A 16,568-nucleotide genomic window follows, 5' to 3' on the forward strand; every position below is an offset into this window, starting at 1 on the left:
ATAACTTTGGGTGATGAGGCACAGGTCGCCAGAGAAGACTTGCTCTAAAGAGTGTTCTATTTTCTGCCAAAATCTTTGCTTCCATTTTTTTCTTCTCCTATTTTTGGCACAACAATTTGGATTTTGATCCATTAAAATATATTGTTTGTCCTCACCTGAGGAATCCAAGTCCCTTGGTGATACAACAGTTAACACATTTGGCTACTAACCAAAATGTTAGTGGTTTGAGCCCACCCAGAGGCACCTCAGAAGGAAGTCCTGGCGATCTACATCCCAAAGATCAGCCACTGGAAATCCTGTGGACTACAGTTCTGCTCTGACACACATGAGGCCACCGTGAGTCAGAGCCAACGCAATGGCAACTGGAAAACATCTCGGAATACTGACGATAGCTGAGCTTCACAAACAACTACCTGAAGAGCAATGGCATCTGATGTCTAATGGGTATGTATCATCCTCTTTTTATGTTTCAAATGAAAGGTTTATTGAAAGTCTCTTGTGGTGAGATCTAGTAGGCAATAATAGTTTACTTTTCAATTCCCTGTTTTATTTAAAAATGGCAGGTGGGGAGGGACATAAACCAGAGGCTCCATCAGCCTGAGATCAGAAGAACTAGATGGTGCCCGGTGACCGCCAATGACCACCATGGCAGGGAACGTAACAGAAAGTCCCTGACAGAACAGGAGAAAAATGGGGCGCAGAACTCAAATTCTAGTAAAAAGACCAGACTTCAGGGTCTGACTGAGACTATAGGAACCCCAGAAGATGTGGCCCCCAGACACTCTGTTAGCCCCAAACTAAAACCATTCCCAAAGCCAACTCTTCAGACAAAGATTAGACTGGACTATAAAACATAAAATGATACTGGTGAAGAGTGGGCTTCTTAGTTCAAGTAGACACACGAGACTAAATGGGCAGCTTCTGTCCAGAGGAGAGGTGAGAAGGCAGAGAGGGACAGGAGTTGGCTGAATGGACGCAGGAGAGGAGAGGAAGAGAGTGTTGTCACATTATAGGGAGAGCAACTAGGGTCAGATAACAATGTTTGTATGAATTTTTGTATGAGAACCTAAATTGAGCTGTAAACTTTCACATAAAGCACAATAGAAAAACTGGAACTTTCTGAATGTAAAAAGCCTGGGTGGCATTTCCCCCACCTCCTAGAACATGGACCCCTTCTACATTCCCCTGACCCAACACAGAGAGCTTGAAGAAGGGGCACACGTTCTGCAGGCTGAAGCTGCCCAAAGCCAGGGCTGTGGCACAGGGAAGAGAATCTAGGCCTTCTCCTCACAGTCATGTCTCTAATCCCCAGGACACAGTCTTCATTTTATAAAGTAACTCACGGCCTCATACCACACACTAAAAAAACCCCACACACTAGCATTCACAATTCTACTGGAGGAAACGAAGGAGGAAAAAGTCTCCAAAATCTTGTTTATGCTAATTGGAGACCTTAAATAAAACCTTCCTTATTTTTATTTTATTTTTTTGGATTTTTTTTTTTCTGAAAAACTAAAAGCTGATTCAATATTCTATTCATAATTATCGTAATGCCCAAGTGGAAGTAGTAATTATTCCATTTAGGAGCTGCCTTTTATTAAGGTATTTGTCTATTGCCAACATGCCACTTACACCAAAAAAGGGAGAGGGAATAACAAAACCCTGGTACCCACAAACATCTCCCACCCAGGTCTGGGTAAAAAGCGCCACAAACAAGACAAAACTATGAAAAGGGCCATGATAATTAAATAAACTACTGCACTCTCTCTTAACATCAGGAAGTCCATTAAAAACTGAAAGCACCAATTAAGAGCTGTTTATTCCTGTTTACACTTGGACTCCAGGGATAATTGGCTTCTGTGGGAGAAGAGGTTGGTAAGGACCCCTCTAATTGCCTAAATGCACCCTCGATATTTCTTGATTTGTGTTGTGGGCGGTTAGGGGAGGTGGCCAGGTGACCTGATCATACCTGCCCGCCCCCGTTGAGCTTGTTGGTCAGCTTCACTTTGCTGAAGGAAATGGGCGCTTTCATCCAGTGGGCCCCAAAGTTGGGGGAGTCTGGGTGGATGTAGACGCAGCTGTGGTTGGAGACCTCTGGCTTGCCTGCGGGGACCCACTCCCCATTGACATACTTCCAGCGGTGGCCATCCGTTGGGACAAAGTCTAGTAGCAGGGAGTACATGGCATTGGGGTCCAGCCCCATGACACTAATCTTTAGGACAGGGAACATCCGCCTGAAAGAAAATGCAGAGACTTAGCCACAGGAAGGATATGAGGGAGCTCCTTCTAGAGAGGATCCTCAACCCTGAGGAGACTTTCAGTGGAGTGCCTCGGGGGTTCAGTCAGAGAATGCCTGTTGTTACTGTTAGCGGCCATAGTTTGGCACATGGTTCAAGGCGACCACCAACTGATGGCGAGCCCACACACAATGTAATGAACATTGCTTGGTCCTGCACCATTTCCATCATTCTTTGAGGATTATCCACAGGGTTTTCATTGCCTGATTTTCAGAAGCAGAGTGCCAGGCCTTTCCTCCTAGTTTGTCTTAGTCTGGAAGCTCAGCTGAAACCTGTTTAGTATAATAGCAACATGTAAGCCTCCATGGAAGCCCTGGTGGTGTACTGGTTAAGTGCTACAGCTGCTAACCAAAGGGTCAGCAGTTCGAATCCACCAGGCGCTCCTTGGAAACTCTATGGGGCGGTTCTACTCTGTCCTATAGGGTCACTATGAGTCAGAATTGACTCGATGGCACTGGGTTTGGTTTTGGGTTTAAGCCTCCATTGGTAGAAGAGTGGTGGTTGCACATGAGGTGTGTTGGCTAGGAATCAAACATAGGTCTCCTGCATGAAAGGTGAAAATTTTACTGCTGAATCACCGCTAACCCCCAGGGAATGCCTGCAGGAGGCAGAATAAACAGGGCCACGTCATTAGCCAGGCTTAATCAGAGAAGCTCTTTATGGATGCATTTTATACTGGAATTTCACTTTAAACATTGCGTTTCATTCGAAATTCTGAAAACCACTGACCGAGTCACTTGTCAGAGGAGGAAACTGAAGCTGAAGGTGTGTAATCAAATGCTAAGTTGTCAGAGAGTTTCCTTCAACGGTTTCCTCCAGAATAAATCAGATTCTCCCACTAATACAACAAACCAGACCTTCCTAGTCTCATAAAGAATACTCTTTCTGAAAAATAGTAACAGCATTTACAACAAAAACATCTTTTCATGTCAAAATAAGCCTGTGTGGGCAGCAGAGGATAAGTGTGGAAACCTCTTGCTGTACAAAAGGTGGAGGAGTTCCTTTCCTGCAGGACTTCTCAGAGCTTTTAATATACTGATATTCACTGTGAACCATAAGGGAAACAGTGGGGATGAGCGATTTCCAAACTGACTTGATGGTACAGCCATGAGCATTCTGTGGGACTTCGTGTTCAAGGCGAGCCCTGGTGGCGCTAGTGGTTAAGACCTTGGCTGCCAACCCAAAGGCCAGTAGTGTGAATTCACCAGCTGTTCTTGGAAATGCTATGGGGTCGTTCTACTCTTCCCTACAGGGTCGCTACGGGTCAGAATGGACTCGGTGGCAACAGATTTGGTTTGGTTTTTTGTGTTCAAGGAACACACTTTAAGACACATTGGTTTGGATTCGTTGGTCCTTCCCCACCCTCTACAACAATTACTGTACTTTTACACAAAGAATGTACGCATTATACTTTTTTGCCATGCAACCCCCCTCACATTATTTTCCTAGGCGTGTTGTGTGCGTTATATGTGAGTGCACGTTATTTACATGGGCACATTATTTGCAAAAAAAATACGGTAATTGCAAGCAAGTTTACCCTCACAAGTAGTTGGAGACACTATCACATCTGGTTCTCATTTCCTTCAGTTTATTTTTTCCTTACCAAACATTCTAAGTTGCTCCAATTGTTCCTCAAAAAACTTGATTTCCAGACACTACTACCTGGTTGCCCCGGATGCTAATTTGTCAATAGCTTTTAAAATCTGAACCCCCAAATTGAGAGGCTAACAATCTACAGTCTGGACCCTTGCTACTCAGTGTGGTCCAGGGACCAGAAACATCAGTATCAGCTGGATTTTCTTAAAAATGCAGGTTTTCATGGTTCACTCCAAACCTAACGAGAAGCTGTGGTTTTACAAGATCTCCAGGTGATTCACATGAACACTGAAGCCGAAGACTAACTCTGGCCTAGAGTAGCTTTAACTCTTTAGGAGAGATCATAGAGAGGGCATGGTCCCTCCAGGTTACTGCGGACACTGACAAAACAACAAGCATTAAGGACAATTAAGTTGGCAAAGGTTCTGGACAGAAGGTCATATGAGGGTGTTCTGAAGGGTTTGGGGAGTTTAAATGAGGGAGACCTGACGGCTACCTTCCAGTCTGTGAAGAACTGTCCTGTCGAAGACGAGAGCCACTTCATGGCCCCAAAAACACACACAAGGGTACACCACAATCACAAGGATGCTGATCACAACGTTTCTTAAGGGGAAGAATTGGAAGCAGACCAAGGACCTAACAAGAGACAGTTAATAAAATAACGTTGGTTCCATCCTTAGGATGAAGTAATATGCAGACATTACAAATCATGTTTTTGAAGATTATTTACTGAGATACGAAAAGGCTCATTAAATATCACTATTGCTGTTGTGTGCCCTCTAGTCAATTCTGACTCCTAGTGACCCCACGTGACAGAGTAGAGCTGCCCCCTAGGGCTTTTTTGGTTGTAATTTTTATGGAAGCAGGTCATCAAATCTTCCTTCCACAGAGCCCCTGAGTGAGTTCTAACTGCCAAACTTTTGCTTAGCAGCCGAGCACTTAACGGTTGAGCCACCTGGGCTCTTTTGAAATATCATTAAGTAAGGTTAAAAAATGGTTACAAAGCTGACCAGACAGTATGCTCCCAATTTTAGAAGGAAGGAAGGGAGGGAGGAAAGAAATGTGTACACGCACAGGTTGAATTTTTTAATGACTTTTTTGTAGGACAAAAATGGTTGAATATTGAAATGTCACGTGTTCAATCTAATGTATAGAAAAAGACTAGAGAAATATATTGAAAAAGACAACACTGATTATTTCCAGGCAGAAGATTAATGAATTGTTTTTTGCTTTCATTGCTTTATGTATTCTTCTTGATCATCAGGGCCACCACCTGTCTGTCAGTTTGTCTTACTGTGGAGGCTTCAGTGTTGCTGTGATGCTGGAAACTATACCACCAGTATTTCAAAGACCACCAGGGTCACTCATTGTGGGCAGGTTAGGAAAAAAGGCCTGGAGATCTGCTTCCAAAAATTAGCCAGTGCAAACCTATGGATCACAACAGAACATTATCTGATTTGCTTGCCTTGGACACGTCATCAGGAGGGATCAACTGCTAGAGAAGGACATCATGTTTGGTGAAGTAGGGCCAGCGAGGGTGTGGGAGACCCTTGGTGAGATGGATTGACACAAGAGCTGCAATAGTGGACTTGAACATGCAGGCGATCGTGAAGATGACGCAGGACCAGGCAACATTTCATTCTATTGTACATAAGGTCAACTCGACGGCAGCTAACAACAGCAAAAATCATCAGAAATTAACAATAAAGGTTTTTTTAAATAATTATTATTATTTGGAGTTCTTTGACAGAACTCTAACCCCCAAGCTGGAACTCTGTTTCCTCAGTGTTTCATGCTTTCACAGCACAGCCTGGTGTCTGCTCTCTTAGCACGCGCTACTTGACTCTCTTGGTCCTCCTACAGTCAATGTGGGACTGCGTTTATTAGGAGACAGAAGCCTAAAGGAAGTTCAGGTGGAGAGTAAGATTATGAGGGGCCCACACAGCCCTAGGCTTGGAAATGACAGCTTCAGGCTCTTTAGAATGCCTTTTTCCCTGGAAGCTGGTGACAACACGCAGAGCTATCCATGTTGGGCAACCAACGGAACATGAGCAGATTAGGAAGACTGATTTGATTTGATTTGGTCCAATAAGACACCAGAGTCACTTCAAAACCAGTTTTTAGTGTGTTCTCATGGCCAAGAGGGGGAAATGCTCTAAAACAGGGGAAGTATAAGGCTTGCAGAGTCCGTGGTACATGACAGAGATTCAGTAAATAGTTGTTGAATAGATGCTGTCCCTGGCACCTCTGCTCATCCAACTCCCTTCAGCACCTCTCACCTTCCACATGCCGAGGGCTGCTCTGTTACTTCTAAACTTAAACTTCTCCCAGTTCCCTGATTCCATCAAAACTCACCATGTTGCAGCTGCTGAGGCTGCTTTTGTGCAACCACACACCTCATGGGACTTTGTTTCTTAGTTTGAACATATGGGGTCATGATTTCATGGGACATACCAGTTAATTGGCCTAATATCGTGTTTAGTGCTTCTGTTCTACTTCCTAGTTCATTGAGTGGTACCTGAGGTATAAAATCTTGCAAGGAGCCACTCAAGGCACAACAATTGGTCTCTATTCACTGAAACAACAAAGGAAGAAGGAGAGTCAGGAATAAAAGAAGGAAATGGAATGTGTGGCTAATTGCCTCCATGAACAACTGCCTCCTCTGCCATGACACCGGAACTGGATGGTGTCTGGCTACAGTTACTGAACATTCTGTGCAAAGATTCTATAGAAGAATCCTGATCAAAAGGGGGAAAATGCACAACAGAATTTCAAATTCTGGATTTTCTGGAGCCCTTAAGGCCAGATGAACCCCTGAAAATATTGCCCTGAGGTAATCTTTAAACTTTAAACCAAATATATCTCCTGAAGTCTTCTTTAATTTAAATAGTAGTCTACCTTAACTAGTAAAGAATGTCTGCCTTAAGCACTGTGCTCTTTCAAAGAACTATCTATATGGAATCAAACTGACAACAGCGACTCAAAAGATTGGATAGGAAGTTTAGGGAGCAGTGAGTTTGTTAATAGGAGAGGAACAATTTGGAAAAGGAGGGTGAAAATTGTTACACAACTTGAAGAATGTAATCAATGCCAATGAATTGTATATGTAGAAATTGTTGAACTGGTGTACATTCTGCTGTGTATATTTTCAACAACAACAACAAATATATGTTATTAAAAAAAACTTACCGTGTTAAACTTTCAATACCTTAGACTAACTACTTTGCTAAGGTCTAGGAAACTAGTTCATGCTAAAGAACCATCTTACTTGGGAACCATCTGCCAGCAGTATAAAGAAGTCCTACCAACCTGAATGACACCTTCACGTTGACTTCTACTTGTATCAGATGATGACCTGGGATAGCTTCCTTGAAGGCACCCAATGCTCAGAGGCTTCCTTTCCCATCAGGTGATAAGAGACCTAAAAAGGTCCACCCTTCGCATTCTCACAGGCGGCCTGGCAGGTGAATGATTTAGCTGGAAACATCCCTCACTCGTTCGGCCTCATAAAGTGGTTGCAAGAACTCAATAAGTTAATTCACCTTAAGGGTTTATTCCAATGCCTGGAACCTAATAAGTGTTCTGTAAGTGCTGGCTGTATTTTCATTATGTTCAAGCCCTTCAGCTGGCCCAGGCCCCCTTCTTTTCTCAGATCTCACCTTGAGTTCATGACTCTGGAAGTTGGAAGCACAAAGGACATCAACTCTGGGTTCTTCCCTTCTGTCTAGCTGACAGGGACCACTTCCCTCTGCTTTTCCTTCTGGAGATAAGAAGTCCAAGAAGAATGGGGAGTGGCTGCTAATGGATAGGGGACTTCTTTGGGGATGAATGAAAATGCTCTAAAATTAGATAGTCATGATGGTTGCAGAACTTTGTAAATATTCCTAAAACCACTGAATTCACACTTAAAAGGGGTGAATTTGATGGTATGTGAATTATACCTGATTTTTATCAAAAAATGTCTAGGTAAATTAATAATGCTTATACCATCTCAGGAAAACCTGGTGGTGTGGTGGATAAATGCTAAGGCTGCTAATCAAAAGGTCGGCAGTTTGAATCCACCAGGCGCTCCTTGGAAACTCTATGGGGCAGTTCTACCCTGTCCATAAGGTCGCTATGAGTGAGAATTGACTCAACGGCAACAGGTTTTTTTTTTTTTAATACCATCTCAGAGTGTCCCTGGTTGATACAAATGGTTAACGCGCTCAGCTGCTAACCAAAAGGTTGAAGGTTTGAGTCCACCCAGAGGTTCCTCAGAAGAAAGGCAGGGCAATTTACTTCTGAAAAAATCAGACATTTAAAACCCTGTAAACACGATTCTACTCAGACACACATGGGGTCATTATAAATTGAACTCAACTCCACAGCAACTGGTTAACTGGTCTACCACCCCAATTTGTATTCTCCAGCTGAATCCTGGGCTTTGGTTTTTTACCTGGGGCAAATGGCTAACCCGGCTGCTTCTTCCTTCCTTTGACTCTGAACATCACTGTCTCCCCTTTCCCCCAGTCCTGGTGTGTTCAAAGAAAGAAAATAACTTAAAGGGCTAGAACAAGCAAAATGAGTTAAAGACAGTTTCTAGGAGAAACTATACGTCAGATGATGGATCCCAATCCAGGTCTTGGCTGAGTGTTGCATTACCCACTTCATCACTCCCCTTCCTCAATGAGATGGTTGTACCTTCATGTTAACTGAAATGGATCCTCCCAGGAGGCTGCGCACGTCATCTAAATTCTTCCTGGAGCATTTTCTTTTGTCCTTTTTCAATAGAAGGATTTTCTCCATTATTTTCTTCTTGATATCACACTAAATTACTCCCTTTTACAATATATTTGAATCTTCTCAGTGATTTTAATAGCGTTGATCAGGTGTAGAAAATAGAAGGCCACTCATCATACAAATGTCATGTGCAAAGAATCCCAGAAGTAGGCATCATAAATGATCCTGGGGATGATAAGGGCCACTTTGACAGCCAGGAGCTTGGCTTGTTCATACGAGGTACACAGAGAAATGGTCTCCTGGCTTCTAGTCCAGTGCTTTTCTGCAATACTGTGTTTTGCTTTGTTCTTTTAATACAGGAACGAAATGTGTATAATTGCCATTTCAGACATTGAAGCTAAAAAGTTCCAAAATTGTTCTCGGTAACAATATGTAGCATATTTAAAAGCAAAAGAAAAGAAAAGAAAACCCATAAAACATACCATCCCCATACACTACACTCCAGAGTAGTAATGTGACCATTCAGCCATGACAGCATGGCTGGTATCTTCCTGGTGTGATATGTTAGGAAGTTTCATACAGTACTGACTTATGTTTTAAGAGACGGTTTAATACAGTTAGTTCTTCTAATAATAGGAGCTACCGCGTACTGAATTTTACTCTGTACCTAGGACCTAACGTATATTATCATATATATATTATATATTATTAAAGTCCTATAGAGTTGCTGTGTGTCAGAATCAACTTGATGGCACACAACAACAACAACATATCTTGTTTAACTCTTACTTTATCCAAGGAGGTAAATGTTATCACGTCCATTTTAAAGATGAGAAATCTGAGGCTCAGGAACACTAGCCCATACTCTTTTTACTCTACACCATTTCTTTCTTTTTTTGCGTTCACCACACCTTCTTTTTCTTTCTCTCCTTTTTAAGCTTTCTAGAAGGTTAATATGGTTGGGCCACAATGAAAGGAAAGGCCACTTAATTAAACATTTATATACTCATTCAACAAAAGATTTTGAATGCCTGCTGTATGCCAAGAACTGTTCTAGGTGGGGATTCAGGGATTCAACGGCAAAAAAAAACACAATGTCTTGCTAGTGAAGCTTACATTCTAACAGAGAAGACAGGCAACAAACAAATAAGCAATATTTTTTAATATATAAGATAATTTCAGATTACAAGAGTGCCATGAAAGAAATAAAAAATGGGTGATGTCACAGAGGGAGAATAGAGGTGAGGAGTTACTTTAAATGGACCTGGATAGACCTTAGGTAGGTGGAAGGATGACATCTGAGCTGAGACCTAAATAGTGAGAAGACTTGAGTTGTGCACAAAGCCGGAGAGATGCACTTACAGGCAAAGGAAACAGTAAGTGCAAAGGACCTGAGATCCAAATAAACCTGGACTATTAAAAAAAAAAAAAAATTTTTTTTTTTTTATTATTGAGGAACTCAAAGAAGAAACCAGTGAGGCTGAGGCAATGAGAAGGAAAATATCCAAATGTTCGTCCCCACGGCTAACAGGTTAGAGTGCACTCTTCACTTCCTAAATCATAATATAATGCCAAGTCTCACAACAAATGCGGCATCACTTTTAGTTCCAGGATAAGAAAATGTGTAATGGCTTCTCCTTTCATCCTGCATTCAGAAGCTGACTTTGATATTCTCAGGTAGCTGTGGTGTCCTAGGCTCTGAGAAGGAAGATGCATCTGAAGAGACGTAGGGTGGTTTATGACTTTATTTTCATTGGTACTTCATTTGGCAAGAGCCTTGTTTTTATTTTTTATTACTGCATGGATTTCTAAATCCCCATGGATTTCTAAATCCCCATCATGCCAGTGAGGAGTAAATAGAAGCCAGTCAGCTCTCTAAGGGTTTTGTAAGTGTACTGGAATTCACCCCGCTTCCACACCAAGCTCAGCCCCTCCCACCTAGCCTCACCTCTCTTACACCCCAAAATGACCAGACGCTTTATGTAGGGGTATATTATCTATTTATCTGTGGTCACCACTCATGGCCAGGTCTTGTTCTCAGGGATTAGCTGTACTTCTAATCAAGTTGATTTTCTTCCCCAGTTTCTTGCCAAGGTGTGGCTAACCACAGAGAGGCGTAAGAGTCTTCAGGGAACTGAGAAATACGTAATTCAGACCTTCTCTCACAAAGCAGCTTCACTTGATTCATGCTTGGCAGAAGACTTGCTTTCCCTTGAAGGAAAGTGTTGAGAGAAAGAGGGAGGGAGAGGGGGAGAGAGACACAGAGAGAGGAGATCTTTTGCTCCTTCCTATCCCGGTGGCATAATGATTATACACTAGGCTGCTAACCAAAAGTTCGGCGGTTCGAACCCACCAGTGGCTTGCTGCTCCTGTAAAAATTACAGCCTAGGAACCCTATGGGACAGTTCTGCTCTGTCAAGTGGGGTCTCCAGGAGTCAAAAATGACTCAATGGCACACAACAGCAACAACACCAACCTTGAAGCAGATGTGGCAGGGTGAATAAACACTCCCCAGAACCATACTTGAAGAAGTACAGGGGCTGGGCCTTGCTCCAGAACTGTTTCTTCTGCTCTGAGGTTAGCTTTCCAGTTTTTGTTTCACTGACTGGAGATTTTGAGAGTCACCATCTCTGTAAAGAGGCTGTGAGGAGGAAGGTTTGCAAGATGAAAGCGGGCAAGACAAGGCAGGTTTTTTTAGGTGGGAAAACATTTAGGAAACAGCAGAAATGGTTAAAGGCAAAATCCCAGAAGTTTTGCTCATAAACATCTTCATTTCCCCCACAAACTATAATGTTCATCAAATACTCAGCAGAGCTTTTGGAGTTGTGTGTACAGGTGGTCCCCAGCTTACAACGGGATTCCATTCTGACAGCTATTCCAACATAAGTTAGCTCTCATAAGTCAATTACCTCTTCTTTTTTTTTTTTAAGTTTTCATTATTATTGTCTTATTATCAGGATCTTTATAAACCAGATCTTTATTTGTCTTTGGGCGTTGGAAACATTACAACTGAGAATGATAACATCAGCAAATTACTCGCTGTGCCGTAAGTATGCAGTACACACTGCTAACCACAAGGTGTACAAAAAGCAAAAGGATGGCCCTAAGTGCAGTTCATGGTAACTAGGGTATGTTGTAAGTCAGACCCTACCTGCGTATGCGCGTGCTTACGTTTGTGTGTGTGTGAAGGCTGACACTTGTGTGAGGCGAGCAGAGGTAAGAAACAAGGTGGCTGCTTAGAGGTAGATTATACAAAAACGTCGATAGTCAGGAATTGTGACTGAAAAGTTTGGAGAAAAAAATTCACGGACTATAGGGGTCATTGTTGTTGTTGGGTGCCTTCGAGTCTACTCTGACTCAGCGACCCCATGTAACAGAGTATAGCTGCCCCAGAGGGTTTTCTTGGCACGAAGTAGACGGCCAGGTCTTTCTCCCGTGGAGTCTCTGGGTGGTCAGCAGCCAAGTTCTTAACCATTGCACCACTGGGACTCCTTGCCATGGGGTACAGATGGAAATTGATTTCCCTGCTATGCACCCTGAATTTCCTCCCCTCTTGCACTGCCCTTACTGGAAACTACAAACATTAGCTCAGGGTCACTGCACCAACACCCCTTAATCACCGGCAAATTCAAATGTCATGACTCCAGCACTTACTTTGTGATAACAAATGGAAAAATCGGTTCCATCAGAAAATGCTCCCAATTTCCTAAAACTTGTTCAAGGCAAATTTAATCAGAATCAAGTCAAAATTATTTAGCCATATGGACATACTCATGAGATACAGGATTTTCCCCTAAAGTGGCGAGGTTACAGGCAAAGAACACAAGAGGTGAAAGAGATTTAACATATTTACCTCTGAGGTCTAAAATGTTTTCTACAACCTGAAGTTCAAGTTCCCGGCTTAAAGGATGGTGATGAAATAAAACATCTACAGGCTATTTAGCACTAAGGATGACTCAAATGAGCTCCAGGAAGGTGTCATTGTGTTACTCACCCGAAAGGCTATTGAATGTGAACAACTACCCATTGCCCTTGAGGCAATTCCAACTCATGGGGGGGGGGCCCTCCCCCACCGTGTGAAAGAGTAGAACTACTCTATAGAGGTTTCTTGGCTGTAATCTTTAGGGAAGCAGATCACCAGGTCTTTCTCCCGCTGGATGGGCTCAAACCACCAACAACAGCCCGTTGCAAACCACTCACACCACCCAGGCTCCCTATGAATAACTAGAAGTTTTGAATGTAAAAAAAAAAAAAGAGGAGGAAAAAGAAAGGAAAGGAAGAAGTAGTAAACAGAAGGTGGGGAGAAAGGAGAGGAAGAGAAAGGCAACACAAGAGGAAGGAGCACGGGAGGGAGGGAGGAAAGGCCATCAGGAGTCGGGTTCTGGAGATGACTCTGTGTTTGAGGGAAAGTCCTATTTCTTCCCTACTTATGATCGATGCCAGAGGCAAGCTTTCTCTTTACGTATATGAAAGTAGGTCTGTATCTGAAAATAAGTCTTAATTCTTTCATCAGTCCGTCCTATGTCCTATGCTATTTCAAAACTTGCTATTATGCAGAACAATAAGACCTCGAGTATACAGAGCTCTCTGACCACACCAGAAGCCAACCTGCCCCCAGGACCGAGCGGCCTGAATGAAAACGGCCAGGTATTTAATACCAGGAATATTCCTCCACAAATCTGCCTGCACCAGGCCCAGGAGCTGCTGCTGCAGAGGCCAGACGCAGCGGGTCTGTAGACAGAGGAGAATGGGTCAAACAGAGACACACAGGAATTGGTTTTTAGGAGGGGAAGGGGGAAAAGGAGAAAAGAAGGGGGGACTAAAGACAAAATGAGAAAACACGTCTATACCGAGAATGACAAAATGCCACTGACAGCTTTATCTAAAAAACTAAGAGAGTAATTCCGACCAAGCCAGATCGTTACCGACCACAGGAATTTCTTACTGATTTGTCTTCCCTTCTCTCTCCGAAGTACAAAGGGAACATTCTGTCTCCGGGCCAAATCCTGACCCTAGGGGTTCAGAGACGTTAAGAGAATTTCAGAAAAGGATTCTGTTGACCGGCGGAAGGGAAACGGCAGCAGGTCCGCTGCAGGCACCTCAGAGGGACCAAGTTGACACTAATTAGACTTTTTCTGTAAAGAATATTTTTGTCATATTTAATGTTAAATTACTTGAAATATGTGCAATGTTTTAAATATGTGGAAAAAATGCTTGTAGGTGGAAAAAAAGCAAGAGGACATTCTTCTGAAATGGTAAAAGTACACTCCAATATACCCTATTATTAAATTGGATTTTATAATAGTTTCAGAAACTTACTATTTTTCCTTGCTGAAGTAGACGAGCTATATTTCTACTTGGGGCTTACGATTATTTTCACTTTAATGTATGGTCACTTTGACAGCCAGGCAGATGGTGTAAGGTTAGGTATCAATGTAATTACTACCCTATAAGTAAGTACAAAGAATAATGAAGAGAAAGTTTTACCTATTATCAGACATAATAAAGTTTTTACAATTGCATAATCACTTATCCTTGAAAGGAAAAGGCTAATTATGAATTTGGGGTGGCACTTTGAAAATAAAAACACGCTTAATTTTTTTTTACCAAAGAGGCTAAAAATAATGTGTAAATACAGATCAACGGTTGGAATAGGTGTAATTACAGTGACAAATATCAAAAGTAATAAATCCTTTCTGGGAAATAAGTATTGGGCCCATTTGGGAAGAGAGAATATAAATACCACACGAAGTTGATATTTCTTCTACAGGAAATAATCATACTTATTGGAATGCCCTTGTTTGTAGTATACCTTCTCTTACAAACCACTTTAACATCAGGCAACAGCACTCGGGCTCACAATTCTCCCAGGTGGGTGAGGGATGGTTCAGTTTCTACACTCTGTGCTTTATTCAAAAATAAAAACACAGGAGTGGAAGCATTTCACACAAGGACCAAAGCCTGCCAGAAGTTCAGCCGGCCTTGACTTTTCTGTATTAGAGAACAGAATTTCTCTCAAGGGTCACAATTACCATCCTGCCGAAACTAACCCTCATGAAAATGCCTTTCCTCTTTTGTACTTTCGTGACTGTGTGCGCCAAAAGTAAGTGAGCTTCAGCTGACTGTTGGGAGCCAGACTGGCCAGGCGGAGAACAGTGAGACATACTTTCAAAATATTTGCCTCTCCCCTATTGAGGCAAAGCAGCTAATATTACCTTGAAAGCCCCTTAGCAGACTAGATTTAACAGAATCCAAGAAATGCCAGCAGAGATCAGCTCTAGTTAATCCCTAATTAGTTGCAATGAGAAGAAGGAAGGTACCTTCTCTTCTGTATGGCAGAATTTCATGGTTTCGTTAACTATTACTGCAACCGCTCTCACACCGCCATGAACACACACAATCTCAAATGAACACTCATCGCAAACACACCCAAGGAAGCAGACAGTGACAAGGGATGAGACTGAACGTGTCCTTTTGCTCCCAATCTTCAGCTAGTCAGAAATTTCTGGCGAGTTTGCTGTACTTAAGATGAAATCGTCCAGCTTCCGAATAAAGTTGGCGTTCACCTTATCTGAACAGAGTTGGGGCAAAGGCCTGCTCCGGCTATGCCGTCAGTCAAAACTCTGTGTTATTTTCTGCCACTTTCAGCACATTTCCCGAACGAGGGGGCATGCTCACTGTATAGTAATTTCCCTGAATTTTCCATTTAAAGTGCATGCGATACAGGTGGCTTCACCCGCCGCTTCTCTAACGATCTCAGAGAAATTAAGCTGGCTGGGGGAAAGCGGTGTGAGACGTTCCTTGTCGTGAGCATGTTCATTCAGACCATGCTGCCCCTGAGGCAGGAAGAGGCAGCCTCTTCAGTATTCAGGGGTCTCAGCTCCTGTGCCCAGCCCCTCCAGCCCACACCAGGTTGTGGATAAACTCACCTGCCATTCTTGGTCACTATCATTTCATTAGTGGCTTCCTTGAACCTCTGCCAGAGAGGTGCGTCCTCCAGGATGATCTGAAGTTGCTTCTCCGTAGGGTCGCCTTTCTCCCTCCCTGCCTGGAGCTCACTTTCCACCACGTCGAGCAGGCGAGACACAGTGCCATCGCTGGTCTTCTGAGAGCCCAGCTCACTCATGACGGTGGCCCCTCGCAAACTTGGCTAAGAAGCTTACCCACCTTGACTGCTTCCACCTCCTTCCTCCCCTCACCTGCTGGACAGTGCCTGGGGAACTGGGGAGAAGGTGCCCCTGACTTTGCTAAGCTCCTGGGTGACTCCCCTTGAAGTCTCCAAATTATACCACCAACCTGTTAAGCTTTAGTTGGGGAGGGGGTGGAAGGAGGGGAGAGGCAGGGAAGAAAAGGCCCTCTCTTAATTACTCACGGGATCGGGGTGGGGGGGTGGAGGGAGAGCCAGCCTTTCCATTGGCTGCCGTACCTGGAGTAGCATTTAAGAAGAGTGCTTCATCCAAATTAGCAGGCTTTTATCTTGTTGTACCTGAAGAGGTCTAATCGGTGTATTGAGGACCATTTTCCCGTTAATTAAAACCATTCCAGGCCCAGACTACAACAATCAGGCAAATCCTGTTTGTGGATGAATCACAGCGTGTGGCACCTAAGGAGGTCCTGCTAGCCGGATACAGTTGGGAACTTACTTCCACTGTTCTCTGCTACCTTAGATGGAGGCTGACGCCCTGGAGAGAAGGATACCTACATGGAAGGTCAAAGGCACTGTGCCAAGAGTAGGACAACAATCAGAAACGCAGGAAATAGTTCTGTGCTGTAGTGTCTCAAGGGCCAGAGCTCGGGAGAAAAGAAAAGAGCTAAAGACCACTTTCTGCCAGCGTAGCCCTTTCTGGCCATCTCCTGAGGGATTCCACCACATGTTCACATCCTACTAATTTTTAGGGCTCTGATCACCTCTTACAAACAGTAGAGCTCTGAACTTGTCCTTCCTCCTTAGAGTCT

At 43.3% G+C, this 16,568-nt stretch overlaps 1 protein-coding gene across 1 annotated transcript in view; it reads right to left on the reverse strand.

The window, feature by feature from the left end:
* Nucleotides 1-15,809, reverse strand: part of TBX19 (T-box transcription factor 19) — a 38,110-nt gene extending 22,301 nt beyond the window's left edge. Inside the window, exons 1-2 of the mRNA XM_003415060.4 lie at nucleotides 15,542-15,809; nucleotides 1,970-2,234 (exon numbers count right to left, since the gene is read on the reverse strand). Coding sequence (XP_003415108.1) covers nucleotides 1,970-2,234; nucleotides 15,542-15,738 — 462 coding nt within the window. The 5' untranslated portion in view covers nucleotides 15,739-15,809. The remainder of the gene's footprint in view (nucleotides 1-1,969; nucleotides 2,235-15,541) is intronic.
* Nucleotides 15,810-16,568: the final 759 nt, after the last annotated feature.

The sequence above is a fragment of the Loxodonta africana genome, chromosome 3, assembly GCF_030014295.1.
Source record: "Loxodonta africana isolate mLoxAfr1 chromosome 3, mLoxAfr1.hap2, whole genome shotgun sequence".
Classification (NCBI taxonomy): Eukaryota; Metazoa; Chordata; class Mammalia; order Proboscidea; family Elephantidae; genus Loxodonta; species Loxodonta africana.